General features: G+C 33.9%; 2 protein-coding genes across 2 annotated transcripts; both read left to right on the top strand.

The window, feature by feature from the left end:
• Positions 1-723: 723 nt before the first annotated feature.
• Positions 724-1,398, top strand: LOC145803677 (uncharacterized). Its single transcript, XM_082896993.1, has 2 exons — positions 724-1,096; positions 1,214-1,398. The coding sequence occupies exons 1-2, from the start codon at positions 724-726 to the stop codon at positions 1,396-1,398; spliced, it is 558 nt and encodes a 185-aa protein (XP_082753119.1).
• Positions 1,399-9,220: 7,822 nt separating this feature from the next.
• Positions 9,221-10,785, top strand: LOC114306706 (uncharacterized). Its single transcript, XM_028251992.2, has 2 exons — positions 9,221-9,458; positions 10,170-10,785. The coding sequence occupies exons 1-2, from the start codon at positions 9,335-9,337 to the stop codon at positions 10,661-10,663; spliced, it is 618 nt and encodes a 205-aa protein (XP_028107793.2). The 5' UTR covers positions 9,221-9,334; the 3' UTR covers positions 10,664-10,785.
• The last annotated feature ends 764 nt before the right edge of the window (positions 10,786-11,549 follow it).

Genomic DNA, 11,549 nt, shown 5'->3' with positions numbered 1-11,549 from the left:
TCAGGGATGCTTATGTTCTTAATACAGAGAAATTGAGGATTGCTAGCATGTACCTTTCTGGTGATGTTAAGTTGTGGTGGTGGACCCGAACAGAGGACGATGCTTGTACAGTGATTAAATCATGGAAATTATTGAAGAAGAAATTGAAAGAACAATTCCTTCATTGCAACTCACCATGGGTTGTCAGAAGCGTTGAAACGACTAAAACACACCAATTTTGTGTGGAATTATGTGAAGGAGTTCAGTTCGTTAATGCTTGACATCAAGAACATGTCGAAGGAGGACAAACTCTTTAACTTCATATCGGGCTTACAAAGTTGGGCACAGTTGGAATTTCGTTGATTGGGGTTCCAGGACTTAGCTGCGACTATAGCTGCCGCTGATGGGTTGCTTGACTACAAGTTGAGCAAGGATTCTGTATCAGAGACCAACAAATCCAAGAAGAAATGGAAAGAGAAAAGTGAGGAAAAGAAAGTTGGTTTCAAGAAAGGGAAAGACAAGTCTAACTACAAACAGAAGGGAAAGTCTTCTTCACATTCATAGAACGATGGTAGAAAGTTAAACAAATTATGCTTCATATGTGATGGACCCCATAAGGAGAAATTGAATGCTATTGTGGCAGAAAATGATGGAGGGGGCATAAATGGTAATAGCCCAACTTCGATAAATTCCTTGTAATTGTTAAATGCAATTCATGCGGATAAAGCCCTTTCGACCAGTCTGATGTACATTCAAGTAGCGTTGGGTGGTGGAGATATTATGGCTATGATGGACACTAGAGCCACTCACAATTTCATTTCCAAAAAGATGGTGCAGTCCATCAGTTTACAAGTTTCCGAAATTCTAAGCTGGATTATATCCGTAAACTCTGTTGCACAACCAGTACATGGAATGGCTTTCAAAGTGCAGATTAAAATAAGCGAATGGGTTGGACAAATAAATTTGATGGTGGTGCCATTGGATGATTTTGATGTCATCCTCGGAAATGACTTTTTTGTGACTATCAAAGTGGCACTAATGCCTTATCTTGGTGGGTTACTTATCTCGAATAAAGGCAGACCTTGCTTTGTTCTTGGTTGTGGCAAGCCAGACAAAGGCAAGGGCATGAAAAGAATAACAGGGACGCTGTCAGCAATGCAAGTACACAATGGATTGAATAAAGGGGCTTAGATTTATCTTGCAACCTTATAAATCAAGCCTGATGTGATAATAGAAGTACCTGATGAAGTTGCTGCAGTCTTGAAGGAATTTGAGGATGTGATGCCTCCAGAATTGCCCAAGTCGTTGCCACCTCGACGTGCCACAAATCACAAAATCGAGTTGGTCTCTGGTGCAAAGCTTCCTACAAAGACACCTTACAAAATGTCTCCAATAGAGTTAATAGAGTTGAGCAAGTAATTGACGAAATTACTAGATGCTGGATTGGATCAGCCATCCAAAGCCTCTTACGGTACCCCAGTGCTGTTCTAAAAGAAGCAAGATGGGTCCATGCGCATGTATATTGACTATCGTGCCTTAAACAAAGTGACAATCAAGAACAAATACCCAGTCCCTTTGGTAGTCAATCTCTTTGACCATTTGTGCAAGACCACTTATTTCACCAAGTTAGATTTGTGCTTCAGGTATTGGCAAGTCAGCGTGGCTAAGGGGATGAGTCCAAGACCACATGTGTCACTAGATATGGATCTTATAAGTTTCTTGTAATGACATTCGGACTCACAGATACGTCTGCTACATTTTGTAACTTAATGAATGATGGTTTTTCTGATTATGCTGATCGTTTTGTCGTTGTCTATCTTGATGATATTATAATTTATAGTGAATCTTTGTAAGATCACTTGTCTTACCTTTGTATAGTGTTTTCTCGGTTGAAGAAATACCAATTATTTGTAAAGAAAGAGAAATGTGAATTTGCCTAGCAGGAAATCAAATTCTTGGGGTGCGTCATTTGCAAAGGCCATGTGAAGATGGATAGCAAGAAAGTCCATGCCATTCAAGATTGGCCTACTCTTAGCAATATTCCTGAGTTACGTTCCTTTTTGGGTCTTGACAATTATTACAGAAATTTTATTGAGGGCTACTCCAAAAAGACCGCATTACTCACTGATTTGCTTAAGAAAGATAAAAAATGGAGCTAGAGTGAGAGGTGTCAAGTGGCCTTTGACAAATTAAAAGTTGCAGTGTCAACTGAGCCGATGTTGCGGTTACTGAATTTTGAACTTCCTTTCAAAGTGCATACTGATGCATCAGACAAAGCTATTGGCGGCTTTTTGGTGCAAGAGGGGCACCTAGTTGCCTTTAAAAGTCACAAGTTAAATGATGCAGAGAAAAACTATTCAACCCACGAGAAAGAAATGATAGCAGTGATACATTGTCTTCTCATATAGAGGGTTTATTTGTTAGGAACTAAATTCCAAGTCCTAATAGACAATGTGGCGAATACTTTCTTCAAAATGCAGAAAAAGTTTTCTCCTACACAAGCTTGATAGCAAGAGTTCTTGGAGGAGTATGACTTCAAGTGGAATCATAAGCTTGGTCGGCACAACCAGGTTGTGGATGCATTAAGTAAGAATGTAGTTAAGGAATATATGGCTGCCATTTCTACCGTTGAGTTAGATCTACTAGATAGAGTTAAAGAAAATGTTGTTAGGGATGCCATATATCAAAAGTTGGTACAACAAGTCAATGAAGGGATTGTTCGCAGATATTGGTTGAAAGACGACCTTCTCTACACAAAAGGAGATAGGCTATTTGTCCTTAGCAATAGGGAACTTAGACAGGAATTACTTTGAGAAACACATTATCCGTAGTGGGCTGGTCACCCCGGTGTGAAACGGATGTTGGTCATTTTATCTCATTCTTATTATTGGCTGAAGATGGAGAATGACATTGAGATCTATGTCAAGACATGTTTCGTTTGCCAACTAGACAAAACAGAATACAAGAAACAAGCTGGTTTATTGTAACCTCTTCTCATTCTAACGAGGCCATGGGTTTTTATTTATATGGATTTCATATTGGGATTGCCTAAGGTGGACGGTATGTGTTCCGTTTTTGTTATTGTTGATCATTTTTCAATGTACACGGTTTTTATTCTTACACTACATACATGCCCGACGAACGTAGCTGCAGAGTTGTTTTTCAAAAATATAGTGAAAAACTTTGGGTTGCCAAAGGACATTGTAAGTGATCGAGACATTCAGTTCACCAGACGATTTTGGACAATACTGTTTAGGTTGATGGAGTCAAAATTAAAATTTTCCACAACAAACTATTTGTAAACAGATGGGCAAATAGAATGCATGAATGCTTTCCTGGAGGAATATTTGAGGCACTATGTCATAGCAAGTGAAAAGAATTGGGTGGACTTGTTGAATAGAGCACAATTCTGCCACAACATGCATCGGTCCTCAGTAACTAGCTTTAGTTTGTTTGAGTTGACAATGGGATATCAACCTCTCACTCCTCATGACACCAAATAAAAAATAGAGGGGTATTGTCCCACAGCATATCGATTTGCACGTATCAAGCAAGAGTTGCTAGAAGAGGCACAAGATAGTTTGTCTAAAGCCTCCCGTCGCGTGAAGAAGTATGCTGACAAGAAAAGAAGACCACTTGAATTCCAAGTTGGGAATCAAGTATTGCTGAAACTTACTCCTCAAATTTGGAAGAAGATCAATAACAAGACTGTTCGTTGTGGGCTCATTCTTAAGTATGACGATCCTTTTGAAGTTATGAAAAATGTTGGAGATGTGGCTTATAGACTAATACTACTCAATAAGTTGAAAATTCACCCAACATTTCATGTGAGCTTCCTAAAGCCTTATCATGAAGATATGGCGAATGTTGAGAGGAAGTAAGCAAAGAGAGCTCCACCGGTGATTCAAAAACAGTTTGATAAGGAGGTCAAAAGGATTCTTGATCACAAAACAGAGGGCATGAGCAAAAAGAATAAGAGAACCCATTACTTAGTGAAATAGAAAGGTTTGCCTGAAGCTGATGCTAGTTAAGAGAAAGATGTCACGTTGTGGCAATTTGAGAAACAAGTAGCTGAGTACTTGAAGACCCTACCAACGAGGACGTTGGCTTTTTTTTGGTGGGGGTGGTCTATTAGCACCTTCTACTTGAACGTTGCATAGTTGGCATTGCGCGGCACCTTACGCCTATGTCTAACTAAGGCTGCAGCATGATGGTGGCATGCCAAGACAACAAGATGGGAATATGACAAGTGTTATATGGCAGCAACACTCAACCCTTAGCCAAAGTATGGGTAGCATTGCACAGAAGCAAGGCATTAATATGACTTGAATGTGAGCTGCAACATATTTGGAGGTTGAACACATTCAGTGGGCAAGACTTGGTCTGGTGGCCAAGACAACCAATTTCGTGGTTGGCTTGATGGGGGTAAACTACAAGACAGCTATTAACAGTTATGCATGTCTATTAGAAGCAGTTACCTTTATTGGGGCAAAGACAAGGCCAGGCTGGAAATCAGGAGGCAAGGTTGGAAGTGAGGAGCAGTGACTGGCAGTTAGCTCCAGAATTATTCTTAAGTCCCTAGGCAGTTGGGGGTGTCAACTGCCATGCCACTTGGCATGATTTCCTTGCATTGTTGGTTGTATTTTGTAACTGATTGTAAGCCTATATAAGGCATGGCCATGGAACTCGAATTCAGTCAAGTAATTGTGAGAGTTTCTATTGGCATTCTTTTGTATTGTTGGTGCAATAATAAAAGTTGGGAATTTCTTGTAAATTTGTATTGCCTTCTTTCTTACTTGTTCTAACTCATTATGTACTCAATGTGTGTTGAAAATTGACTGACACTAAGTGTTAGAACTTAGTGCCATCACAAGGCTAAAATTTATACTTTGAAAATAGTGTTGTGACACTTACCAAGTTGAGCTACTCCTCTTCACTACCACTTTCCCTCTATTAATTCATTTTTGTGTATGCCAAATACCCTTCTCTAATTGTCTTCAAACCGAACATCAAAGATATATATTTTTTAATTTGAGTTTGATTAATTTACTTTTTAAGTAATTCAAATTTGCAGGTTTTTATGAAAACCAAAAGTTCTGAAAAAAAGACATGTAAAATAAAGGAATTTTTTGGTGTAGTTTATAATATTATCTTTATTGGTGATTTTATCAAAACTCCCTCATAATAAAACTTTAATACATTAAGGATAAGCACAAAAAAATTCTTAAAAAATCCAATACATATTACTATTACCAAAATAACCTTAGTTACTAATTTAATATTTTAAACTTTAAAATGATATAATTTTTTATTTAAATGTCAATTTTTAATAAAAATAGCAGTTTTAGAATCTTCTCATCAAGATCTATCAAATAAAATTTATGTTAACTATGAAATTCTCTATAAAAAAAAAAATACCTTCGTAATTGACATAAACAGTAAAAATTTACTTTAATTCACAGTACAGTAAATTTTTACTGTGAATCACAATAAAATTTTACTGTTGACGTTAGTTTCAACTGGAAAAAAATTACGATTTTTTTTTTATTATAAAGAATTTCATAGCTAACATAGATCTTGACGAGAGAATTCTAAAATTACTAATTTTATTAAAAATCAATATATAGATCAAAAGTTGTATCATTTTAAAGTTTGAAATATAAAATTAGTTATTAAGGATAAAATTGTCTATAAAAAAAATTGGAACAAATTAGTGGGAGCATCTATTTACACACACCAAATACACTCTATACACACACTTAATGATATTAATTTTTATTACAATTTTATCCCTAAGTAAAATTACTATTTTAGACATCATACCAATTCAAATAAACAAACATCTCAATACACATCCAGACTTCACATCCATCTGTTGCTCAAGCTGTTTAGCTCCAAGTTCATCCATCTGTTGTTCAAGCTGTTTAGCTCCAAGTTTGTAGCTGGTACTTCTTCTATTGAAGCTGTTGAAGCTCCAAGTCCATTGAAGCTGTTGAAGCTATTGAAGCTCCAAGTCCATTCATAGCTTTCCATTTCTATTAGTTTATACACTAACCTCATCCTCATTCATCATTGTTATGGAGGATTTCTCTTCTGAAAATTCAGATTTTCAGAAGCAAATAAATGTTTATGAGAAAGATAGCCAAGGAAATGTGAGTTTTGCAATGTAAAAGTCTTGTTTTTTTTTTTTTTCCAGCGTCATTCGAATAACCAGAGCCGAATTATATCATTATGTTTGGAAATCTACTTTCGAAATAAATATTTAATTTCGGAAGTTGTTGTCCGAAATAAGTAAAATTTTACAACATTCAACTTCCGAAATTTTAAAATTAATTCAGACAACTACTTCCGAAAATTAGCATTTTGTTCAACACTGTACTTCTGAATGAAGTAAAAAAAAAATTCTCCATTTTATATTCCAAATTTGTAAACTGCATACCAAATTTATAGTTTCAAATTGCAAATTAATCTTTATAATGCCATTAAAAATTTGTAATGTTATACAAAACATGTAGGAATATGTGTCAACTCAAGGAAGTCAGGTTTGTGCAGATAGTGTGTTGGATTACATTACTCAATTCACAATTGAACAAGTTCACTCTACAAAATTATAATGATTATGTTTCGAATTGCTTAACAAATGTAAATGTTTGATAATATTTATTTGACTTTGTAGGTATTCAAAAATAAGGATGAATTGCTCAACTAGGTACATGAAGTTGGAAAGAGAAATGGTTTGGTCATTGTAATCAAAACATCAGACTATGGTGGAGGGAAAAAAAGACCCAGGATGTATCTTGCTTGTGAGAGGAGTGGTCAATATAGAGCGACAAATAAGTTAAAACATGATGGCTACAATACATTAAGAATAACCGGTACGAAGAAGTGTGGTTGTCCTTTTGATATGATGACTCACAGGTTTACCACACATGATGAATGGACATTGGCCGTAATATGCGGATTGCATAACCATCCACATGATAAATCGACTTTGACTGGCATTGGGGATATCATATTTTACCGAAACTGGATCACGACCTCGACCTCATCCTCGCCCATGCCCTCGTCCCTGTTCATGGTCAACATCCAATTCACGATGTTGCCTATTTGAAGCAGTAGGTGGGACACATTGTTGATATTCAAAATCCATATTATCTACAAAAATTAATATTCAAAATCCATGACTATACAAATGTAAAAAGAATATACAAAAGAAGGGAGGAAAAAAAAAACTGTTCGGAAGTTGAAAACCGAAACAAAAATTAATTTCGGAAGTTGAATGTTGTCCGAATTTAAAATATTCGGAAGTTGACTGCTGAAATAATGAAAAAATTTCGGAAACCTACTATTGAAATAAATCACTAATTTCGGATTTCTACTTCCGAACAAATTCCTTACTTTCGGAAAACCAGTTCCGAACAACTTGTTTACACTCCGTGGGCCTTCGTTCGTTTTGAAAATGATAAAAACAAAACTCTACATTACAAATTAAACAGGAATGAGGATTGAAAAGTAAACTCACCTAAATACGAATGAAGATTGAAAATGTGCTGGAATGCTTCAATGGGATGTCTTGATGGATGCAGCTTTGGAAATGAAAGCTGTGTGAAGCAGGGAGCTATGGGGTAATGTTTTCAACACGATAATGTGAGAGATGCAACTTCAGCTTCAATGGGCGTATTTGCACCGTTGGGAGATCTAGGTTTGAGGGTCGGGCGTGTATGTGTTTATGAGGGTAGATGTGGAATGAACCGTGTGTGCAGTGAGTAAAATAATTAGGAATTAATTTTTTTGGTGTGTATAGTGAGAAGGATGTGCAAAGAGTGTATTTGTTGTGTATAAATAGATGTTCCCCAAATTTGTTTATCCTTGATGAAAGAGGCACTTTATCACCTGGGCGCTTACAAATTAAAAAAAAATTTGAATTGTCCTTTTTACTTTAAAGGGGATTAATGAGGGACTTTTGGCCAAATATATATATATATATATATATATTTATTTTTTTATTTGAGAGTCTATATCAAGTTAATTGATATAGTTTATGCTTATAACTTATAAAATAGAAATAACATAAGTAAGTTTAAAAAAATCTAATTATTTGGAAATTAAGAAAGAAGTGCTTTTAATGGTTGGATTTGATTATTATAGTTTAATAAGTTCTACTAAACAGAGCTGATATCAAGTTTGGAGGTATTATGGTTTTATTTGGTTCAGTTTAAAAAAAAAAATAGAATTTTTTTCTAAAAACCTAAAATATAATTTGGTGAAAAAAATGAAAAATATTGACTATTTTCGTATAGTTTTGTCTTTTTGGGAGGTATAAATAATTTTTTAAATTTTAAATTATTTTTAGTGTTTATTTTATCAAACTAATTTTTATTTTTTTAAAAAAAAATAAAAAAACTGTTTCAAAAAACAATCCAAACATGACCTATATATTTCGAATCATAATCCAATCAGTTACTTATCAAAGTTTACCAATCACCAATAACAATTTTGAAATTTGTAATGATATATTTGACAAAAAGATTTGACCAAATAAAAAAGGGAAAGTCTGTCACTGAGGTCAAATTACCAAAAAACTACTAAGAGTGCAAATTTAAGGTGTCAATTTAAAATGTTGTTGTGAGGATGAACTTTGGCCTTAAATTGTAAATTTTGGCTAATTGTCTAAGTATTTTTTCTAGTTATATAAACCTACTTGATAAGGAATTTTGTGATTTCATTACAACATATATAGGTTTTGGAGCAAATTTTTATGTCTTTAAAAGTAAAAATTTTGTTACAAAAAGTATTAAAGGACCAATTATTGTCGTCATTAAAAATCGTCCAAAAAAAGTTCAAAAAATAATCTTTAGCGACAAAATTTTAAAGATGTCATTATTAAATGAACTTTTAGGGACAAACATTTTTGTCCAAAAAAGATTTACTTCTTTTAACAAAAAAATTTGGTCTTAAAAATATAGCAATCACTAAATGTTTAATTTTGTCGCTAAAAATACAACAATGACACTTTTGATAACTAAAATATTTCATTCTTAAAAAGATAACTAAGATATTTCATTCTTATAAAGTAATTTTGTAGTTAATTTTTTTTCTCAAAAACCTTAATTTGTTGGAGTAGTGTTGTGTAGTGCATGCAAGAGATCACCTAGACATGACGAAGGCTTGGTAAATACACAAAGCAACTCAAAACCCTAATAACCCAAAAAGGAATGATTCTCTCTCAGGAGGAAGTCCCAAAGAAACCTCTTACAAACTCTCCAACAGTATATGTATTTGAAACACATAGAGGAGGACTCCTACATTGCCTCCAGTATATACTTCCAAACATCTTTGTCAAAAAACCATAGGGATGAAGAAAGCACAGCTTGCAATGGAAACCATGAATGGAGCTGCTGTGAACCCACCTTATGAAGAATTTGAACCTTTATGCAATTGGCAACACGGACGTGAAACTCTTGTTGTCCAGCTTCCTGGTACTCAGTATCTCATACCCCTACCTTGTGTTTGAAAAAAAAAAGAAAAAAAAAAAAATCCTTTGCTAAGTTGCTAAAAAACAAACCCTCCATGTCTACAACAAGCCACAAAATTATTTAGAAATTTGATCCTCTAATCAGTAGATTAGTTATTATTATATTTTTTTATATATTAATTTCTTATGCTCAAATTTATATACATTCACTTTCATTTAATTATTTTCTTTTATCTATTGTTAATTTGTTATGAGTTATTAATTGCGAAAATATGTATATATATGTGTGCACGCCTGCATGTACATATTTATAGCTAATGGGCATTATGAAGGTGATGTTTGTTTTTCTACCCGATAGCTTAATGGTTGGTCACATTTTTTATTTGAAACGGATGACCAAATTTTATAGTGACAGGCCGGATGAGAAACTTTAGCTTATGCTGCTGAAATCATGATTTTTTTTTTAATTATAAAGAATGAAATTTGATGTTTATTGTTAAGAACTGTTTAGAGCATGACAATTGATAAATATTATAGTGGAAATCACTCAAATTTTGGTTATATAAATTTGTTTTAAAATTTTGAATTTGAGAAAAAAAATTCCACCGTCCGCCTAGAGAAAAAGATAGTCGCCAAAATTTTGTTTTCAGTATTCATAATTTTTTAGACCAATTATCATTTTTTCTAATGTTTTTGTTTATTGTATAAATTTCAGCATTCAAGAAGGAACAGTTGAAAATACAAATTAACAATTTGAGTACCCTAAAGATTTCCGGGGAGCGTCCTTTGGAAGCAACAAAAAGTAGTCGTTTCATAAAGACAATCAAAATTCCAAGGGACTGCAATGCAAAGGAAATTCGTGCAAATTTTGCTGATGGCCTTCTATACATTGTAATGCCGAAAAAAGATTCTTTGACCCCTAAGCAAGAACATCCACCACAACTTCAAAACTCTAAAGTTAATGAAAACTCAACACCAGAGAGTAGCCACGATCAAGCCACTAAATTGCCAACATTAGCTAAAACAGAGAAGGCCACACAGAAGATTGCATCACATAACGATGCAAATTTGTCAAAGAATGTTGCACAAGATTCAAGATTGAAAAGCTTAAAGATGATGGCATCAAATGTGGTGGTGGTGGCGGTGGTGGCGGCGTGCCTCGGTGCTTACATCATGTATTCATTTAGGTCTTTATATGTTGAAGATTAGATCTTGTTTTATACCTTTAAATGATTCTTTATGTATATTTGATGTAACATGGCATAAGATATCAAACCTGGTGAGTGCACAAAATCAAATGCAAATGAGCAATCACCAAATGTCTTTAATGATGACAGGCATGCACTTTAATTTAGCAACAATGTTAGGCATGAAAAACCTTTCATGAAAATAATCATAAAAATTTTGTGATCCTTGGATTATACTTAGAGTAAAGCACCACACACTAATCAAGGTAATCCAAGAATCATAAATCTTTCATGAAAAAAATTTCATGATCCCTAACTTTTCTCTTAATTTAGTGCTGCAAATGATCTGAATATTAGGTTGTTCAAACTTGATTTGAAATTTTAACGAGTTTTAAAATGTATTTAAATTTGACTTGTTTACATAACGAATTGATCCTAAATGAGTTTTTAACAAGTCGAATATGAGTCGAGCTAGAATAGTTTAATTTTTATAATGAATATAAGTTTATCAAACTAAGTAATACGTTGTTCAAACTTAATTCAACAACATAACAAGTTTTAAATTACGTTCAAGCTTACCTTATTTACATAATAAACCGATCTTTAATGGGTTTTTAACGAGAAAAACACGAGTCAAGCTTGAGTAGTTTAATTCGTTTAACAACTCACCTTAATATGAGAAATTTGTTGATCTTTTGAAAATCTCCCATATTTATACTAATACCTTTGGTCAAACCAACGAATTCTATAATTCTCACTTTTTTCTTGAATATCACACATATTTTCTACATATCTCTTGTATCTTGAATTATTCATGACAAACATAAAAATGGAACTCATGTTTGAGAGGGAATAAAAATAACTATAGGAATTATGTGGGTCCCACCACTGCCACGTGGCGTAATTAT

Source organism: Camellia sinensis, chromosome 12, assembly GCF_055761805.1.
Source record: "Camellia sinensis isolate YWXY chromosome 12, ASM5576180v1, whole genome shotgun sequence".
Taxonomy (NCBI): domain Eukaryota; kingdom Viridiplantae; phylum Streptophyta; class Magnoliopsida; order Ericales; family Theaceae; genus Camellia; species Camellia sinensis.
The sequence above is the reverse complement of the archived record's forward strand: the minus strand, read 5'-3'. Positions and strand labels throughout refer to the sequence as shown.

Coding starts and splice junctions, on each gene's coding strand:
- LOC145803677 (XM_082896993.1), top strand. CDS start 724: ATGTACATTCAAGTAGCGTTGGGTGGTGGAGATATTATGGCTATGATG. Junction 1,097..1,213: donor TTGTGGCAAGCCAGACAAAG/GCAAGGGCATGA, acceptor ATGTGATAATAG/AAGTACCTGATGAAGTTGCT.
- LOC114306706 (XM_028251992.2), top strand. CDS start 9,335: ATGAAGAAAGCACAGCTTGCAATGGAAACCATGAATGGAGCTGCTGTG. Junction 9,459..10,169: donor TCTTGTTGTCCAGCTTCCTG/GTACTCAGTATC, acceptor TATAAATTTCAG/CATTCAAGAAGGAACAGTTG.